This window comes from Cololabis saira, chromosome 10 (genome assembly GCF_033807715.1).
Source record: "Cololabis saira isolate AMF1-May2022 chromosome 10, fColSai1.1, whole genome shotgun sequence".
Classification (NCBI taxonomy): domain Eukaryota; kingdom Metazoa; phylum Chordata; class Actinopteri; order Beloniformes; family Belonidae; genus Cololabis; species Cololabis saira.
The window spans coordinates 23212001-23230050 of record NC_084596.1 but is presented as its reverse complement, the minus strand read 5'-3'; the positions used below and the strand labels follow the sequence as shown (position 1 = coordinate 23230050).

Below are 18050 nucleotides of genomic sequence, written 5' to 3'. Positions count from 1 at the left end.
ACCATCTCAGTAGTAGACATAGCTACTACTAGAGGCACGGTCTCACTTATATTTTCCCTTCTGCTTTCGCCTATCAACCTCTCCTCTTCCTCTGTCTTCTTCCTCCTCTTCATCACTGTTATCTGACTTAGCAATTATCACACCTCCGATCAGCTGAATCTGCTCTTCTTCTTGCTCCTCATGTTCTCCTATGGGTGCTGGGTTTAGGACTACTGGAATACAAAGAACAAAGGCTAGACTGACTAGATGCAATGGCTGATTTATGAGCCAAGCTGCGTCAGATTGCAAAAATGTAATCTCAGGAAACATCTAATCCATGCTCCTTTCATCAGGAGTATTCCAAAGGGAAGCTGGCTGTCCGGTTGATTATTTCCCAGTTATCCCCGAGTTGTTTCGTTCGAGCTGTTTGGGGTGACAGTATCAATATGACAGTGTGATTTGGAGATATGAGTTCCTTTAAGTGTAATCCAAGTAATGGACTGCTTCTATAAGGGCACCACTGCAGAATGAATTTGCTTTTATGAACATAAAGCATGTTCATCATACCGATGTGCTCATAATTTGTGATGCACAAATGTGTTTAACAAATGTTGAGTCAGAGTGAGATCACGATTCATTAATCTTTCAAAAGTAGTCTTGTTAGGAAGGATGTATAGGGTGGCTAATTGCTTACCAGGATTTACAAAAAAAATGTTCAAGTTACCTGATCATTAACCCTTTCACTGACCAAAGGTGGTACAGCTACTGTATGTCCAGAGTTGGGCTCAGTCAACAGTGGAGCGATTCGAAGAGCACCTGAAAGGCTGCTGGCACTTCTTGGCTAGTATTTGTGGTATGTTGGTTTATTGTCCAGAGCCACAGACTCTTAGGGTAGAAACACCAGATCATTGCTTACGCCATATTGAGCCAATAAGACATTGTTTGTATATAAAAAAATCTCTGAGGTTATATCAGACTTCATCCTGTGACTCCTGCACAGCCGTTGTGAGGACCTGACCAGATTGCCAGCCCCCACAGATGGGGCTGGGGGGGCATTGTCATCTGCTGTGGAGATGCGTTGTGCACACTTCACAATCACATTAACCTGAGTGGAGGTGTGTTTTGTCTTCTTGGCAACGAACTCCCATATTGCTAATTCCAATCCTGATCAATGATAGTAAATATTACTAGAATGTGTTTCCTTTACCTTTGTAAAGGAAAGGTGCATGTGATTTGACATGAGCACAGTTTCCTTTCTGCCAGGAGTCTTCAATTCCAGTCCTTGGAAGCCAGTGTCCTGCAAATTTGAGATGTTTCTCTGCTTTAACACACTTGATTCAAATTAATGATCATCTTCAGGATGTCATCAAGGTTTGCAGAAGTCTGTTAATGACACAGTCATTTGTATCACAGATTGCTGAAGCAGGGAAACATATAAAACATGCAGGACACCAACCCCTTGTGGACCGGAATTGGAAACCCCTGCCCTATGCTAAAAAAAATAAAAAATAATAATATTCTTTTGGGCCACTTTCAACAGAGGTTGTCTAAATAAACTCGATAAGGATTTGTCTCTTAAACCCTATATTAATCAGTTTTGTAAAATAACATTTTTCCATCTTTGTAATATCGCAAAGATGAGGAAAATCCTTTCGCAGAGTGATGCAGAAAAAGTAATTCATGCGTTTGTATCTCCTGGACTAGATTACTGTAACGTGTACTTCTGGACTGCCGCATCCCACTGTCAGCCTCCCTTGTCTTCTGAGAGATCACTCTACAATAACATTGGATAACAGCTCCAATGGTATCCTTTCTATTGCCCTAATCATCGCCAAGAAAACAATCCTTATGAACTGGAAAACCAAAAACTCCATCAATATTACCTTCTGGAAAAACGTATTTATCGATTTTGTATCAATGGAAAAACAATCTGCCTCAATTTGAATTTTTTTATGTAAGTTTGAATATGTGGCTTTCCCTTCCAAGTGGTGCCCAAGTGGACGGCAGGAATCGTGGTTCGCCCCTGCCGTTCACCAGCATTGGCTGCTGGTTCTACATTGCATTTCCTGGCATGTAAATTTTGTTTGTTTTAGATGACACTATTATTTTGGACACATGGTGGCACTAATTGGATGCACAGGGTATAATTGGGATAGGGGAGAGGAAGAAAGGGGCATAGGAACGGCAGAAGCAGAACTGAGAGGTGTGTTGTGGGAACTCCTGGACAGACAAAAACTGGTATGTTCAACCTTTTTCTACAATATATGAAAAAAATACAACAAAACCTGCAAGGATTGACTGGACCTTCTATCTTTTGGGTCTGTGTAAAGATCGCTACAGCTCCTCCTGTGCATTTAGTGGCAAAGGTGGAACATTTGGATATGGAACTGTCAAACAAGGTTAAAATTGCCTCTACATATATTAAATTGATTTGAATTTAAATATTGGCTGCAAGTAACTGTAACTCTACATGATGTAGATGTTAGACATTAGATGTAGACTACATCTAATGTTTGTGGACAGAACTGAACAAATGTATGAGTCCCTTTTGTTACCATAAGCCTAAAAAACTAAACTAAACTAAAATAATAAATAAAAGATATGTGTACAGTTTCTTTTTTGTTAAAACAACAGTGGCCATAAAAAAGCTCCTGGACATTTCTGATCCATGGGGTTAGAAGTGATGCTGAGAATGACTGGAAGTAAATAATTTTTCCTTTGATATTTATTGAAACTTCAAAGATGCACGCCATGAATATGTCTCCTTCTTTTATATAATTGATGGAAGCTAATCAATTATATATTATAATGACTTATATTTGACACTAGAGGGGGGTACAGCTTCATGCTTGGTGGTAATGCCAGTTAGTGCCGGCAGGTGGCGACACAGCACGACTCTGGCAGCTGAAGGGAGAGGTTGACTGGAGTTCTCTGAGCCCGAGTTTAACGCAGCAACATATGGATTAAACCAGTGTTTCCCAACCCTGGTCCTCAAGGCCCACTGTCCTGCATGTTTTAGATGTTTCCCTGCTTCATCACACCTGATTCTAATTAATGGTCCTAATTAGCTTGTCATCAAGGTCTGCACAATTCTGTTGATGACACAGCCATTTGTATCAAGGTGTGCTGGATTAAACCAGGAAACGCTCCTGATTGATTAGGCAAGGCATGGCAAGTTTATTTATATAGCACAATACAACAACAAGGTGATTCAAAGTGCTTTACAGAGACATTAAAACATCACATAGTAGAAATAAAAAGCATGATTTTAAAATTTAAACAACAATACCGCAATAAGAAGAGTAGATAAAAATCATATAAAATCAGTAGTTAAAATATTATTTCAGTTTTGAAACTCAAGCTTAAAAGTACCAGTGCATATTTGGAGATTTACTCAAATGCAGCTGAGAATAGTTGCGTCTTCAACCTGGACTTAAATACAGTGTTTCTGCCGAATCTGAGGCTTTCTTGGAGTTTGTTCTGATAGAAGCTGAATGTAGCTTCTCCATGTCTGGTTGGTTCTGACTCTTGAACTGATTAAAAAGAAAAAAAATGAATCCAGATGATCTCTGGAAGGTTCATGGGTCAGGAGGTCACTGATGTTTTTTGGTCCTAGATCGTTCAGAGCTTTATAGACCAGCATCAGAACTTTAAAATCTATCCTCTGATGGACAGGCAGCCAGAATAAAGATGAATTGTAATAAATAATATCCAAATATCTTCTTTTTTTTTTTTACCTTGTCTGCACACATATTAATGGTTAATACCATGCTGGTAAAAACCTAAGGCATATATATGTGTATTGTTACTATATTTAATATATATACATATATACATACATATGTGTTTGCATATTCCGTGTGTATATGTATATATGTCTATATATATATATATATATATATATATATATATATATATATATAATATCCAAATATCTAATGTTATAGTTGATTTTTGAGGGACGTTTGCAGAAGTTTATAGAAGAGAATTTTTATTTTATTCACACTAGAAATATAAGCTTTGTGCATGCTTGTGGTTATTCTATATTTAATTTCTATATGAAGCGGCTCGACAGTTCGGGTTCGGACTCTGTGCAGAAGATTTTTGGGGGAGCGTAGGCACAAAAGGTCTAGATTAGAAGAAAGGAGCTATAGCAGGAAAGACAGAGGGCTAATTAGAGAGTGAAGGAGTCAGAAGATGTGGTTGCTATAGATACTTGGCATGATGCCAGATGGTGGCAGACCCAATTTGCATTTATTCAGATGATTTTATAGCATTTTCAGGACTCAAACTTGGTTTCAGTTCAGTGGCTTTCACAGGGAACCAGCTTGCAGTGGCCCAGTTGGCTTTTAATCAATCACTAAATTGATGGTAATAATTAATGACGAATACATGATTTATAATAAAAAACAAAAAGGGCCTTTTAGCATTTGAGGTATTATGACAGAAGTCAAGTCAATTGACTGACAGGACTTTTTTTGTTCCTCATTTAATGGTAAGAAAATGGTTACTGCTCATTTCTTATTATAAAAGTAGTAGTTTTAGGGGGGTTTTTTTGTTTGTTTTTTTTAAATAGAGAGACCCAAATTAATTTAATCAAAGCAATTCATAAATGTTTGACACAAAACAGATCAACATTTCTGGTCCTTGAACTACATGCAAGGACTGTGTCAACATCAGAAGAGCTTTGGGTATTTTGTAACCATGTGCATTTAGAATAAAAACTGAACATAAATAATACAAAACCATTGGAGAAAAATGATATTTATTCACTGGATTTATATTTGTACACACACTTAGCAGGTATTTTACTGACAGCACCTGTTAAAAACTACAAGAACATCACGTTTTTGTTATTTAATTCTCAAAATGCTCTAACAACTTCATGCTAAAACTGAAAAATACAATTTGAATGAAGAAACACAGAAGTCCTTTGTCTGTTTTTTCCTGTTTGCATTCACTACAAACTTATAAATCCTATAAAAACACCCCCACTGTTTTGGTATTTGGTATATGTCAGGCATTGTAGGGTTAAAAACAATTCTGCTTTAAATATTGTGGTACATTTGGGACAGACATTTTTTCCTTGGCCTCTGAAAAAGCCAGAGTTCATTTTTATAACTGGTGTGCACTGGTGCATTTTACACAAGTAAAGTAGGTGATGGTCAGTGATTGTGCATGAGTGAATTCATATTTCCTCATATAGATGGACCTCGTTTTAGACTTGGTTTCAAGTTCTGCATACTCATCATTGTCAAAGACCTACAGAAGAGATGACAGTGCTGAAAATTAATTTAAGCAGAGGTGATTCATCTCAGTGAAAACATATCTATACAGGCAACACACACCAGAGACTAAATACAGTACATGTTTTAAAAAGAAGGCAAATGAAACTGTTAACAACATCCAGTTTTATTTAAGAATTTGATATTTGCAAATATTTCCACAGATACACCATAATCACTAGAGCTTGGACATGGTGCGGTGATTTTAGTAGATATGTTACATTCAGTTGGCACAAATCACAAGGATTTACAAAACACCGTCTGAATAGTCGCTGCACTGAAACACAACTCATACAAGATCACAAATGCATTTCTGCATTTGTGTTGCAGCACTTGTCACGAAAGATGCACAATAACATTTGATCTCACGAGACAAAAGCACAAAGTAGAGGGTTGAAGATAGGCAGAGTGATAAATCAAACCCCCTTATCTATTTTTGATCATAATATATTAGTTTCCCCTTTCACCAATTACTGATTCATTACAAAATGTATCGGTTACTTTAGCGCTATTGCACATCCAGGCACTACTAGGGGGCGACTATCGCGCTGGTGCGGAGTAGTAGTGGGGGAACAGGAAGATGGGAAAGCAAAAAAAACTTTAGTTATGGTTATGAAGCAAACGCCGGCTCAGCACGTGTGCCCGTCTATTCTTACCACAGGTTGGTAAAAAGCTGCCTAAATGAGTGCTAATTGCAGACAATAACAGGTAGAAATGTTGCTTATCATGCAGTTTTACTGGGTTCATGCCACCTAACTGGAACGATTTGATGAAGTTGCTGGAATTTCGAAAGACTCGTACCGTCTCATTGCACATTAAGGTTTTATACCTGACATTTGTTTAAGAACCCCCCCCAAAACAACTATGAAGCTGACGCCAACTCAACATATGTGGCTTTTCTATTCTAACCAAAGCATATTTTGGAACCAAGTTGATTGACAACAGCTGTACCCGAGTTAATCACGAGTGCTTGATCATTGTGTTATTTCATTTTTAAGTTATGCGGCTGTTATGCCTTGAAATTTTTTAATTCCCTAACAAAAACTCAACATACACTGTTTTTTGGCATTTAATGATTGTCTTGGGGTCTAACAGCATCTCACTCTTACTGAGTGCTTCATTTATACAACTTATCTGATTTGAAATTATGCTACAATCTGTGTTATTTTTTCATTGTCCTTCCAATGAGAACAAAGTTAAAAAAAAAACATGTTTTGAAAAATTATCCATGTTCCTTTAAGATAAATCCGGAGCTTTTTAGATGACCTGGGACCCTTAATAAATGTGTCTGCAGAAACAACAATATTCTGAAAAGGCAGTTTCATTTTTACAAAAACATACAAAACTGGACTTGAAGTTAATACATTCAATCACTGAGATCAAATAATCACCAAACTTATGACCACTTTCAAAAACGTGTTGCCTCCTATTTACTCAAAACTTCAAAGTGAGAAAAGGCTGGAAAGTGGAAGCAACCTTTAAAAAGGTCCCCAGAATTAGCTCCGTCATAGTAAAAACATTACTATTCCTCGCTAGGCACTTAGGCGTCAGTAACTACCCATCACTCAGCTTTCAGTTTCCAGGTAGTTTGAACCATGAAGATATTCTGTGTACAGACAAAGGACAAGAGACTACATTGTATGGACTAACGTAATCACCTACAGAGACTCATCTGCTTCTAAGCCTCTCTGCTCCACTGAACATGAGAATAAAGGATAGATCACCAGATCTCTACACTTGTGCTGTGTGAGGAGAATCACAATATCCGCAAGCAGATGGAGAGGTGAACGAGAGGATGACCAGACATGTTAGGGCAGCATTTCCAAATCCTGCTCCTCATGTCCACCCCTCTGTACGCTGGAACCCTTGTTCCAATACACTAGACTCAATCCTTCAGCCTGCCATCAAGGTTTGTACAAGTCAGTTAACAACTCATCAATGTCAACCAGGTGTTTTCGAGCAGAGAGAAAGAAAAAGAAAATCCAAAACATGCAGGGTAGTGAGCCCTGACAACCTGAATTGGGAAACACCGGATGAGGGGAAAGCAGCAACTTTAACAAATAGAGCTGTAGTGATGTGAAGCACGGACTGAATTGATATTGAGCATCAGTGTATTGGGCCACTAGTGAATGCTAAACGTGTTCAAGCAGTCTTGCTTTTTCAAATATTGAATTAATAAGCTTTGACATCTGAAAACTAGTGGGGAAGTACACACATTTATAGTAGTTGGAGTGAAGTACTGCTGCTGAAATGCAGGTATGTTTTATGCACAATCATTGTAAATTTTCTAGAACTGGTAGTAAAACACCCACTGTATTATCAATTAGTTAATTGACAAAAAAAGTTGTTAATCAGATTAATTTAAAACGGAAAACACAGCCCATTTACAAACTCTACAAACAAAAAGTGCTTTTTTCCCACTTAAAACTATCAAAGTAAAGACAAAACTATCTCTCCTGGTGGCTGTTATGGGAAACTGATAAATAATCACTTGTTCTGCCTTAGTAAAGAGATCATCATGTGTAAATAAACAGTCCTGAACATGGCAACTGTTTTTCTGGTCGAGTATGCCTATCTTGCCCTCTGCCCCACTTGGCTATGCATTCAGCTGCTCACCAAGTGCGCACTTTCTAAGCATTGAAACCATTGACACTTGTCAGAGACTGGGAGCCTGAATCAATAGGCTGTCACACCTAAACTTAGCTATTTGGCTTTAAAATAAAGTCCCTTTGTTATCCTCTACTCCACACAACAAACCAATTTAACAATAATTAGACAACTATTTGATTATTTGCTGAGGTAAAGTACAATACTGTTAACACTTAAACGTATTAAAATTAGTGAAATTGAAGTAAGTCTCCTTTACAAGTTGCATATTTCCAGTCACGTTATTCAATTAGCAATTACTGCTACAGCTCTATAGTGTAGAGATCCTCCCTAAAGTAGGACTTTTAAGTTATCTCGGGACCTGTCACAGTCTGAACTAGTGCTTTGTCATTTCTATAAAACAGACAGTGAAGAAACCCATCAGGCAGCTGTCATACAGACAGCACCTCATATTGAGTATACTCAGCGCGTGTCAAACACCATCCTCATACAGATGACCGTGTTAAAAATGCATCAATATGTTGCAATCTAAACCCCACACAAAATAAAAATATCTCTAAAGCAACACATGGTGTCAGCATAAATGTGACTACCCAAAGGTAGTATACTCTGAGGGATGTTGTAATGCTTAAACATCACATCTACTATATTTGAGGCGAGTGCAAAATCTCAGATATTTGGGGAATTATCCATTAGGCTTGATGTGTTCAAGACTTCATGTCAGTAGGAGATATCACTGAAGTTAAATATATTTATTCAAAGACTGCCAGCCACAATTTACAGTTGTTTAAAAGCCAATAATGTATTCACATTGAAATCAAACATAAAACAATATGGGCACTCTTTATACTTCAGACGTGTTGGCACTGGCATATATCAATAGCACGTCTTTCTGCTGTCACTGCAGCAGCGAAAATACAAATAAAGTTAGAAGTTCAGTCTTCAGGGGCCCCACTCGAAAACACCAGACTCAGAAAGTTTATATAATCAACTCAAAGAAAACCAAACCATATGTTCTTGTTACCACTTTAAACATCTGTGTAGGGAAACATTGTCCCAGCGTTAAACATGACTAAAATCGAATAATCTGCAGTGAGCTCAGATCAGAACCTTTGGCAGTGAAAAAGTGTTTGTTGTAAGCGCACACATGCGGTAGGTGTGTGTACCTCTAAACCTCTTGAAAGTGCACTCAGATGTCTGGTTCACCAAGACTGGGGCATTACAATTTATGTGCACACACACAAAATGACCGCTCCCAGTTTTCCTTTGTGCAACAGCAACTTGCCATCACCTGCACATCCTGAGTCACTGTGTGTTTGCTTCTATTCAGCAATTAACATTCTTGGGTCTCTCAATTCCCTGTCTTCATTTCACTTCTGGGTGATTATGAGGATCTCATGCCCCTCGTCCTGCTTTTCTGTCCCTCCCTGTATTACGATTACCGTGTGTAGCCCATTTGATGGAGTTTCCTCAGGAGAATCTGTGTAAGGTCAAATGTGGTGAAGCTGATGCCCACCGCGATCGGTCCTTTCACCCAGTTCATACTAAGACCTTTGTAGAGTCCACGGATAACCCCCTCCTCAGACACGATCTCTTTCATGGTGCCCAGGATGGTTCGGTACGTGTGACCCGTGACACCTGCGGTCTGCATGCGCCGTCTGACCACATCCAGGGGGTAAGACGCCGACTGGCCAATGAGACCGGCGCAGGCACCAAAAGCCAGACGTTCATAGGAGTAGGGCTGTGGGCGGCCGCTTTGCTCTGCACGGGAGAGGATGATGTGAGGTATTTCACATAAACACCAAGGGGGAATGTAATGAAAGAAGACATTTACATAGGGAGTACCTGCATGCAGCTTCTTCAGTGTTTCGTAAGTAAAGAAGCTAAGACCAGCATAGGGCACAACACCAAGTATGGTTGGAGTGAATCCTCGATACAGCGTTTTCAGGCCCTCCTCACGAGAGATTCGTACAAAAACATGCAGAATGTTGCTGTACCTAAACAGGGAAACAAAAACAAAAACAAACATCAAAGAGGTAATTATACTTTAGAAGTGTCATGGCCTGTGATAAGCCAGACGTGTCAATATTTCAGCTGAAATATCAACGGTATAGCAGGGATGAGGCGTTTTCATGTTGTTTTAAATGCGGGCTCTAATAACATCTGATTTCCACTGATGAATATTCATTAGCCACTAAAAATAGCCTTACATTTCCTTTGGCGTTACAGCCATCCTAGCTCGTACCATGTCCAGAGGATAGGTCAGGATGGTTGCTGTAGTACCAGCCATAGACCCAGCCAGTAATCTTGGGACTGGAGGTAGGACTCTGAAACCAGGAGGAAAACAAATATGTAAGCATTTCACTATTTCTTTTTAACCTTGAATAAACAAATCAGGAAACTTCATGAACAGCCCCAGGACATAACAAAGACAACACTTACTTTCCCTGAAAGCCATAGTAGCCTCCCAGCAGCCTCTTGTACTGCTCATGTGCACAGAATTGGATAGCAGCATATGGGATGACTCGCACCATGGTGGCAGAGTTGCCCCTCCACAGACTGAGGAAGCCATTCTTCAGGTAGGTGTGGTAGATCAACTTGTAAGCTTCCTGTTGAGCAAAAACAATACGCATGCTCTTGTTCATCTTAAAAATGTAACTTCTTTGTTACTTTTTTGCTCTGCAGCAAAAAAGGAACATTTGCAGTTATTCAGCATTTTGCTGGTCAAAGATTAACTTTTGTTTGGTGTCTTGCTCTGTGATTCTTTCACTTTCTTTTTCAAAACTACATTCTGGAGTCAGCTGCTTCTGCTAAAATGTCCACTGTAGCTCTTTAAGCCACCTCCATGTGCAGTTGTCTTACTGGGATGGGAGCCTAATATTAGTCAACAGCAGGGACAGAAGATCCCTGCAGCTTGAAAACGCTTCCAAAATATTTTAATGAAAATATGACCCTTGTCCCAGAATAAATTTGCCCTCTATTTTGCGCAGGTCATGCTGAAAACAAACATCTACGAATGTCCAGCTTTTCTATTAATAAATGAACAAAACACTTGGCTAATGTTTACTGCTGTGGATATGAAGGAAACTGAGTAAGAAGCAGATAAGAAATATTTAGTGCTTTTTCTCAAACATACCTTTGCAGAGAATCTTGCCGAAGACACTAAAAAAAAACAACAAACAAATATAAAAATATATAAGTAACATCTGTGTAGCATTCTTTGAGTCCTGATATTCTCTTTTGAAACATATAGATATACAGTATATTTTCACGTCATTCATTCAGCTTAATGTCAGAAAAAGCATTAAGCTCAGTAGAGCATTTAGGTCAGTAGAGCATCTTTCTTGCCTTGGAAGATGATTTTCGTTCTATCCAGTGGAGCAACAGCAGTCTTGGCCACAGCTCCAGCTAAAGCTCCTGAGAAAAGCGAGTTGAGGACGGATCGAGTACGCTTCAAGCCCTGCACAGCAAAGGAGGGAGTACATTTAGGGTCACCAACAGTAACTGAGTGAATGCTATGGTTTTGCAAATGTAACTTCACTGAACAAAATAGTATTTGGCGTGATGTTTAACATTAAAGGTACAGTTGATTGAGCATAAATGGAAATTTGTACACAGAGGAGCAGATATTAAATTAACATAAATGACCATGGAGCCACTAAGCACAACAGACATCAGTTTCACATATAGTAGAAAAGTAGCCGCAGAGCAAACATACACAGTTACATATAACTTCAATGCCATTTGAAGTTGTTTATTCAATTCATTCGGTCAAAATAAGACACATTAAAAATGTGTTTGATACTTTCATTATATTACAAATTTGTTTTGTTTGGATTACTGTTTGAGAAATAGATTTTTGAATCAAGAGGAAAATGACCCAGCATACAAATCTTGGTTTGTATTTGTGGTTGGTTTGTGTCACTAACGCTCAGAGAAGTCTGCAGTCAGTCATGGATCTAGTAGAAGAATACAGTTGTGTCTGTAGCATGTCCAACTATTCAGTAGTGAAGTGATTGGATATGCTAGCTCTTATTTATAAACTGTTTGACATTGCTTACTGAACGCACTCCATATCTGCTGACCCTCAAGAGCTACTGTAGCTAAAGTCAGAGAATGGTTACACTATGCAACCTGTGCATTGTTGAACTATAGTCAGGATATGCAGGAATGACATCCATCCCCTCTGACCCGATAATGACCCAGAATTTGTGTTATATCTCGATGCATTTGGTAATGAGTTTATTGTTATAAATCTTAAAAATAAAACTACATAAAAACATAAATAAACATAAATAGCTAAAGACAGTTTATATTGTTCATGTCCACAAAGTGTAATGGCTTCTGACATATTGTAAGATAAATCCAGCATAGATTTAAATACACCATGCATTATGCCGACTTGAAAATAGAAACTTAAGAATAAGGGATGTGTAGTAATTGAAAGTAATTGAAATTTAGCCCATAACCTATAGCTAACTGCTATACAATAACAGATAACAACATACTGTATCTCTATTATTATTATAATCTACATATAATGTGTAGTTTTAGTGTACGAGGGAACAAAAAAAAAATCTAAGATGCCAAGGTGAAAAACTAATATTTTCGTGGCTCTGGACCAACTATAAGAGCAAATAACAGTTCTGGATCTTCAAACGATCATATATTTTTGTGTGCATAAGAAAGCACAATACTTTATCAACTATAAATCATTTTGCATACATTGCACACAGTGAATTTGTGTGCATCCTTCAAGAAAAGAGTTTATAACAGCCGGTAACATACATGGCGTCCACTGAATGTCAAAAGCATTTAAAATCAAAATCCAAAATCTCAGAATCAAGAAATCATGATCTCTAAGCAAGAGTCAAATCATCTTTCTCGGTTACACTCCTTACTTTTCCTTACTTTTTACGCCATCAGTTATAAAACCATCTCTGTTTGAGCGAATTGTTTATTTCTGATGCATTTTTAAAAACTGGAAATGGAAAGCTTGATAGTTAAATCATATTTGTTTGGTTTGACGGTGTTTAAGTTTATGAGGGACTTGTGCCTATAATCACCCTGAACTGGAATGAACATCTCATTATTTGTGTTTTTTGTGTTTTTTGCATGCATTTATAATGTTGATCACATTTTTTCTAACTGACATTTTAAAAAGTCAGGTCTCTCAAGTCTGGGAAAGTCTTACCTCATAACTCACTTCTGTCTGACCGGAGGAAGCCAGCGGCAGCACTTCTCCCTGTGTCAGTGATGCCCGTTGTTCGTGAACGCCACTCCCCATCCCCATGGACTATACACTGAACAAGCTCATGAATTCAACCCACTGGGGGGAATGATAGTACCACCAGGAACGGAGAGCTGTAGAAGTCAAAGAAAAGAAAAAAAGGTTGGGGGGGGCAGTTTTAGGCTAGTTCAACCCTTTACAGGCAAGAAACCATATTTGGTAACTTTAGTTAACCAACATAATAGTATCATTACAAAAGATTGGTTACAAATTAAAGAAGCTCCATTAATCTTATCCAAAAACCCTTTTAAAATTTTAAGTACTGGGTTGACTGCCCTATAAATGGTTAAAACCGCCACTATGTTGTACACCTGGCTATGCTTATTGTCATTACTCTGAGGAATCATTTCAGGATCAAGTGTCATTATCAAAGGTGAAGCTATTCTTCATTATACCAAAGCAGATTAGTAAACCACAGCTTGTAAATATGGGGAAACAGACCTGTTCTAGTTTAGGACCATCTTTGTATCCCCTCCAGGCAAACACAGAGACATGCCATCATTTAAATAAAGTAAGGGGCTGGATTTTTTAAAGAGGAAACTATGACAACACATACTTCTATTAAGAAGTTACTTAGAGAATAAGCGAGTAACTGTGACCAACCACCGCACCTAAGGAGGCTATATAAAGACACTGAGCGAAGGACAGCTACAATATGTTATGCCAAAAAAGAATCTGTTGAAGGACGGTGATGTGGACTTGTAGGTGAAAGGTGCCTGTTCTTGTAACACAAGTGCTATTCAGGCATCTCACTTGCTTGTATGCCAGATTACAGTTACCATGACTTCCCACTGCCACAACAACCATGCTTATCTACTCAAGCACAGACCTGTATGAGATGAACTTTACAGATAAAGCATTGTTCTGGAAGATTACACTTATTTTGGAAATAAAGCAATTTCCATGTTTTTAAAATTAGTTAACCATTGCAATGAACAAATCACCAATTTATGCAACCTTCAACCCCAACACTGGTTTATTTTACAGCCGGTGTCACAACCAAGCAGTATTCATAATTACTCAGGTTTGAATCACATATACATGTCTGGACACAAACATCTACAGCTGAATTGAATGTTGACATAACAATTACTTTCTTAAGTATTTTGTATGGATCCAATAATGTGAAGAAATGGGAATGGACATGATGACAAACATTCTGTGTTATTATTTGCCATAAGTACCATTTGTAAACGGCTTTAAATATTATTTAGATTACTTAAGATTGCCATTTGTTAAGTTGAAAAATTGAGTATTAAGTAATATTTCTGCCCTGAAGTTGGTTGTTGCCACTATAAAATAAGATTGTTCTTTAAGTACAAATTAATTTAAATTTCAAAGTAGTTTTACACACACACACACACACACACATCTATATCCATCTATCCATCTATCCATCTATCCATCCATCCATCCATACATACATACATACATACATACATTTGCCTCTTCAGCTGCCAAGTGTTCAACTAGTGCTTACAAGCAGATGTGTGTGTGACTACCGCGTGATGCTGAGGTGGTAGCATATGCATCATTGGAACCAGTGCCCTGAATGCGTGAGCTATAATGATGATATTAGGGTGGTGAACATGAACAAAAACACTGTCTTGTGGCCTCGACCAGTGTTTCCCCAACCCTGTACCTCAAGGCACACTGCCCTGCGTGTTGGAGATGTGTCTCTGCTCTAACACACCTGGCACACATTTGTGGGCCACTGACAGACTTCTATAGACCTTGATGACAAGCTGGTGTTGATCCAATCTGGTGTGTTTGAGTGAGGAAACATCTAAAATATGCAGGGCAGCATGTCCCGAGGAACAAGTTTGGGAAACCAGACTTCAATGAGCTCAAATGCCCGATGAAGGTGGAAGAAGCAGCTGGCTGAAGTGAGTTCTATGCCTTCATATTTTCATTTGACACATTGTTTTACTTTAAAAATTGCGTCAAGTCAACGGTTTAAACTACAGCAGACGTACAATTCACCCAACACATTATTCAAGCGCTGTCTGAACAATAACAATGATGCCAAAATAAGGAAAAAGCAACAAACACTGGAAGCAGTTGTTATTTCTACTTATCAGTCACTAAAATTCATCAGTTATTACCAATTCATAAAATACCCATTTAATATTATTTTCCAATGAAGTACAACATGACCTTTAGTTTTACAAATGAACTAAATCCATCTTCATTCATACTTAGTAAATACTAAACTTTATTCGATAATAACTTATAAAACTTCTTTGTTGAAGTTTTGCAACTGCCAGCAGACCAAAGGTACCACAATTATTTCTTTTCTTTTTTTTTTAAGTCGGAGAGCAATGAGACAAGGCTTGGTTGTTGGGCGCTACCAAACCTGGCATGGGCACAACTGGGCTTCAAGCCAGATGCAGAAATGCGCACTGAGACCTCTGCCCTGGCCCCTTTGAATTCGCATCCACCATCCTCCCTCACAATCCCTCCAGCCTTCCAAGCATGCATATCATCTTACAGTTTCTTGTTCCTAAATGGTACCTATGCTTGCTTTGTCTGCCCGAAAGCCTCCTCTGTGAATCAGTCCAACTCCTCTGAAACACATACAGAGATATACATGCATCAGTAACGTTGAATGGTAGTTTTCAGTACATGGCAGCCTCGTTATGAAACCATCCTGTCCATTCAGCTGAGCTAGATAATGTTGACTAGTAAGATATCAGTTAAATACTTAAGATAAAACTTCATAAATACATGAAAAAGTCATACCAAGTCTCCCGTTTTGACCGGGAAAATACCATATTTGACCCCTCTTTCCTGCTGTCCTCCCGTAAATTTCCAGTTTTATAATATAATAATTTTTAAACAGCAAACTGAATTGTCACCTCGCGAGGCTAGTGGTGACAATGGGAGTAAACTCGGAAAAATAAATCAAAGATGGATTGATGTAAAGAAAGAGATTTCAGGCAAAAAAGCTTAGATTTCGTGTAAATATCTAAAAATGGGAAACCAAATTTACTTTCCTAAAGAGGAGATACAGAAACATGCGTTTGTGTCATCAGTCAGTGAATACCAGAGAGCCACATGAGTGAAAATGACAACTTAAAAGAAAATGTAAATGTTTCACTTGAAGACAATCAATGTGTATATGAACTGAAAATATTTCAAATAAATAAGTGTGCTTTAATTCACCTTTGTGTTTTCATTTAGGCTCCATTATAGGAATTAAATACACAGCAATGTCCACAGCATTTCAGTGTCAACAAAGGTCGGCTTATCAGGCTATGAGCACATAATTGTAGTTTGTAAGTGGTTGACAGATGTTAGATTTGTTGTAAACCTGTTTTAAAATGTAAGATACTGGACCTGGTTGGGCTGGTGGGACAGCAGCGGAAAATGTCCCTTATTTTTAAATGAAAAACTTGACAGGTATGGAAAAAGTACTAGTTTAGTACTTCCGAGTACTCTCTGTCAAAGCACCACTTCTAACATCACAAGGATTACAACCTACATATAGACAAAATCCACAATCAAATTATTCAAACAATTCATCCTTCTTTTCCTGGAGATTAAATGACGTTTTATAACATTTAACCTGGATTACCTAATGTGGCTTGACTGTTTTGTGTCACTGTTGGGCAAAAGCCGTATTTAACGCCATATGTTAGTGTTACATTGGTATCTATGGCCAGTGTGTGAGTTAACACAGACAAGGAAACTCAGATTCAACAATAGTTCAGTTCAACAAGACATTAACATGTTTATCCGTCCATGACCTGTCATGTCCAAACTTGTACACTAACAAAACAACAGACAGCTATCTCAACATGTCTTACCTTACACAGCAGCACTCAGATTTGTTAAACTTTGATATCCTGCGTGGCTGTAATGCTGATCGTCGGCGGGTTATTTTGAAGTTTAGCTCAAGCGTGTTAAATAACCCCAAGTTAGCCGTTAGCTTAGCCGTCAGGTTTTACTCTCCTCTGCAGCCTTGTTGTGGAGATGTTGACCATAAAGTTGAGTGGTGACAGAGAATGTGTTGTTGTGTAAAAGGCACTATTTTCCTGGTGAGTTTCAGCGCCAGCAGCCCGACGGTGACTTCACTTGACAGCCATCTCCCCCGCTGTTGTACTTCTGTCAGCCGTGACAGTTCACGTTAGCTGACCACGGCGAGGCTCGGCTGGCAAGGACGAGCACCGGGGCATCATGGGAAATGTAGTCCGCGTGAAGGAAGGCCGGCTTGGATAGGTTGGCTGGAGGGGCGTGAGCAGGGTCAGTTAAATTCACTGAAAACACTTTTTAAGAGTATTTTTGGCTTGGTTGAGAGGGAATGTGTGTGTGTGTGTGTGTGTGTGTGTGTGTGTGTGTGTGTGTGTGTGTGTGTGTGTGTGTGTGTGTGTGTGTGTGTGTGTGTGTGTGTGTGTGTGTGTGTGTTTTGTTTTGTTTTGTAGACTTACTTCATCGTAATAATAGTCAATCTACACACAGAACTAATGCTTAAAATGTGCAAATACTCAAAGTAATAATTGATGGTAAACTTAGCTGGAAATCACATATAAATAGTGTAAAATCTAAAATGTCTAAAACCCTAGCAATATTAAGTAAAACAAATGATATCTTCTGTCAAAGAGCACAGTCGTTGCCTTGATCCGTATGGACAGGACTGTTATCTCACGGGCGGTGGCTGAAACCTTATCAGTATTCTGGGATTTCTGCGCATCCAGCGCCCGCCTGTCCCAGCTCTATGGGGCCTCACTCCCCCATCTCAGAATGTCTTGGACTGCCATACCTAGCCCTGTTCACATGTCAGGCTACAATCTGTGCAACACACAGGCAACACACAGGCTACAATCTGTGCCTCTAATGTCCTTGCTACTTTATTATCTATTACTACCCAATATTTTGTTTTGTATTAT

At 38.6% G+C, this 18050-nt stretch overlaps 1 protein-coding gene across 3 annotated transcripts; it reads right to left on the bottom strand.

Moving 5' to 3' along the window:
- Positions 1-5373: 5373 nt before the first annotated feature.
- Positions 5374-17334, bottom strand: slc25a42 (solute carrier family 25 member 42). Of its 3 annotated transcripts, none has more exons than XM_061732119.1 (9): positions 16971-17334; positions 15676-15728; positions 13078-13235; positions 11220-11331; positions 11008-11033; positions 10314-10480; positions 10082-10198; positions 9717-9868; positions 5374-9632 (listed from the first exon to the last, which is right to left on the bottom strand). In XM_061732119.1, exons 3-9 carry the CDS (start codon positions 13162-13164, stop codon positions 9310-9312), a joined length of 984 nt encoding a protein of 327 aa, XP_061588103.1. In that variant the 5' UTR covers positions 13165-13235; positions 15676-15728; positions 16971-17334; the 3' UTR covers positions 5374-9309. The 3 variants fall into 3 exon arrangements, with proteins under 3 accessions (XP_061588103.1, XP_061588101.1, XP_061588102.1); XM_061732117.1 differs by having other exon boundaries at positions 13066-13235; positions 16971-17332; XM_061732118.1 differs by lacking the exon at positions 15676-15728 and having other exon boundaries at positions 13066-13235; positions 16971-17332.
- Positions 17335-18050: the final 716 nt, after the last annotated feature.

Coding starts and splice junctions, on each gene's coding strand:
- slc25a42 (XM_061732117.1), bottom strand. CDS start 13,164: ATGGGGATGGGGAGTGGCGTTCACGAACAACGGGCATCACTGACACAG. Junction 11,332..13,065: donor AGACAGAAGTGAGTTATGAG/GTAAGACTTTCC, acceptor TTTGCTGTGCAG/GGCTTGAAGCGTACTCGATC. Junction 10,199..10,313: donor TACTATGGCTTTCAGGGAAA/GTAAGTGTTGTC, acceptor TCCTGGTTTCAG/AGTCCTACCTCCAGTCCCAA.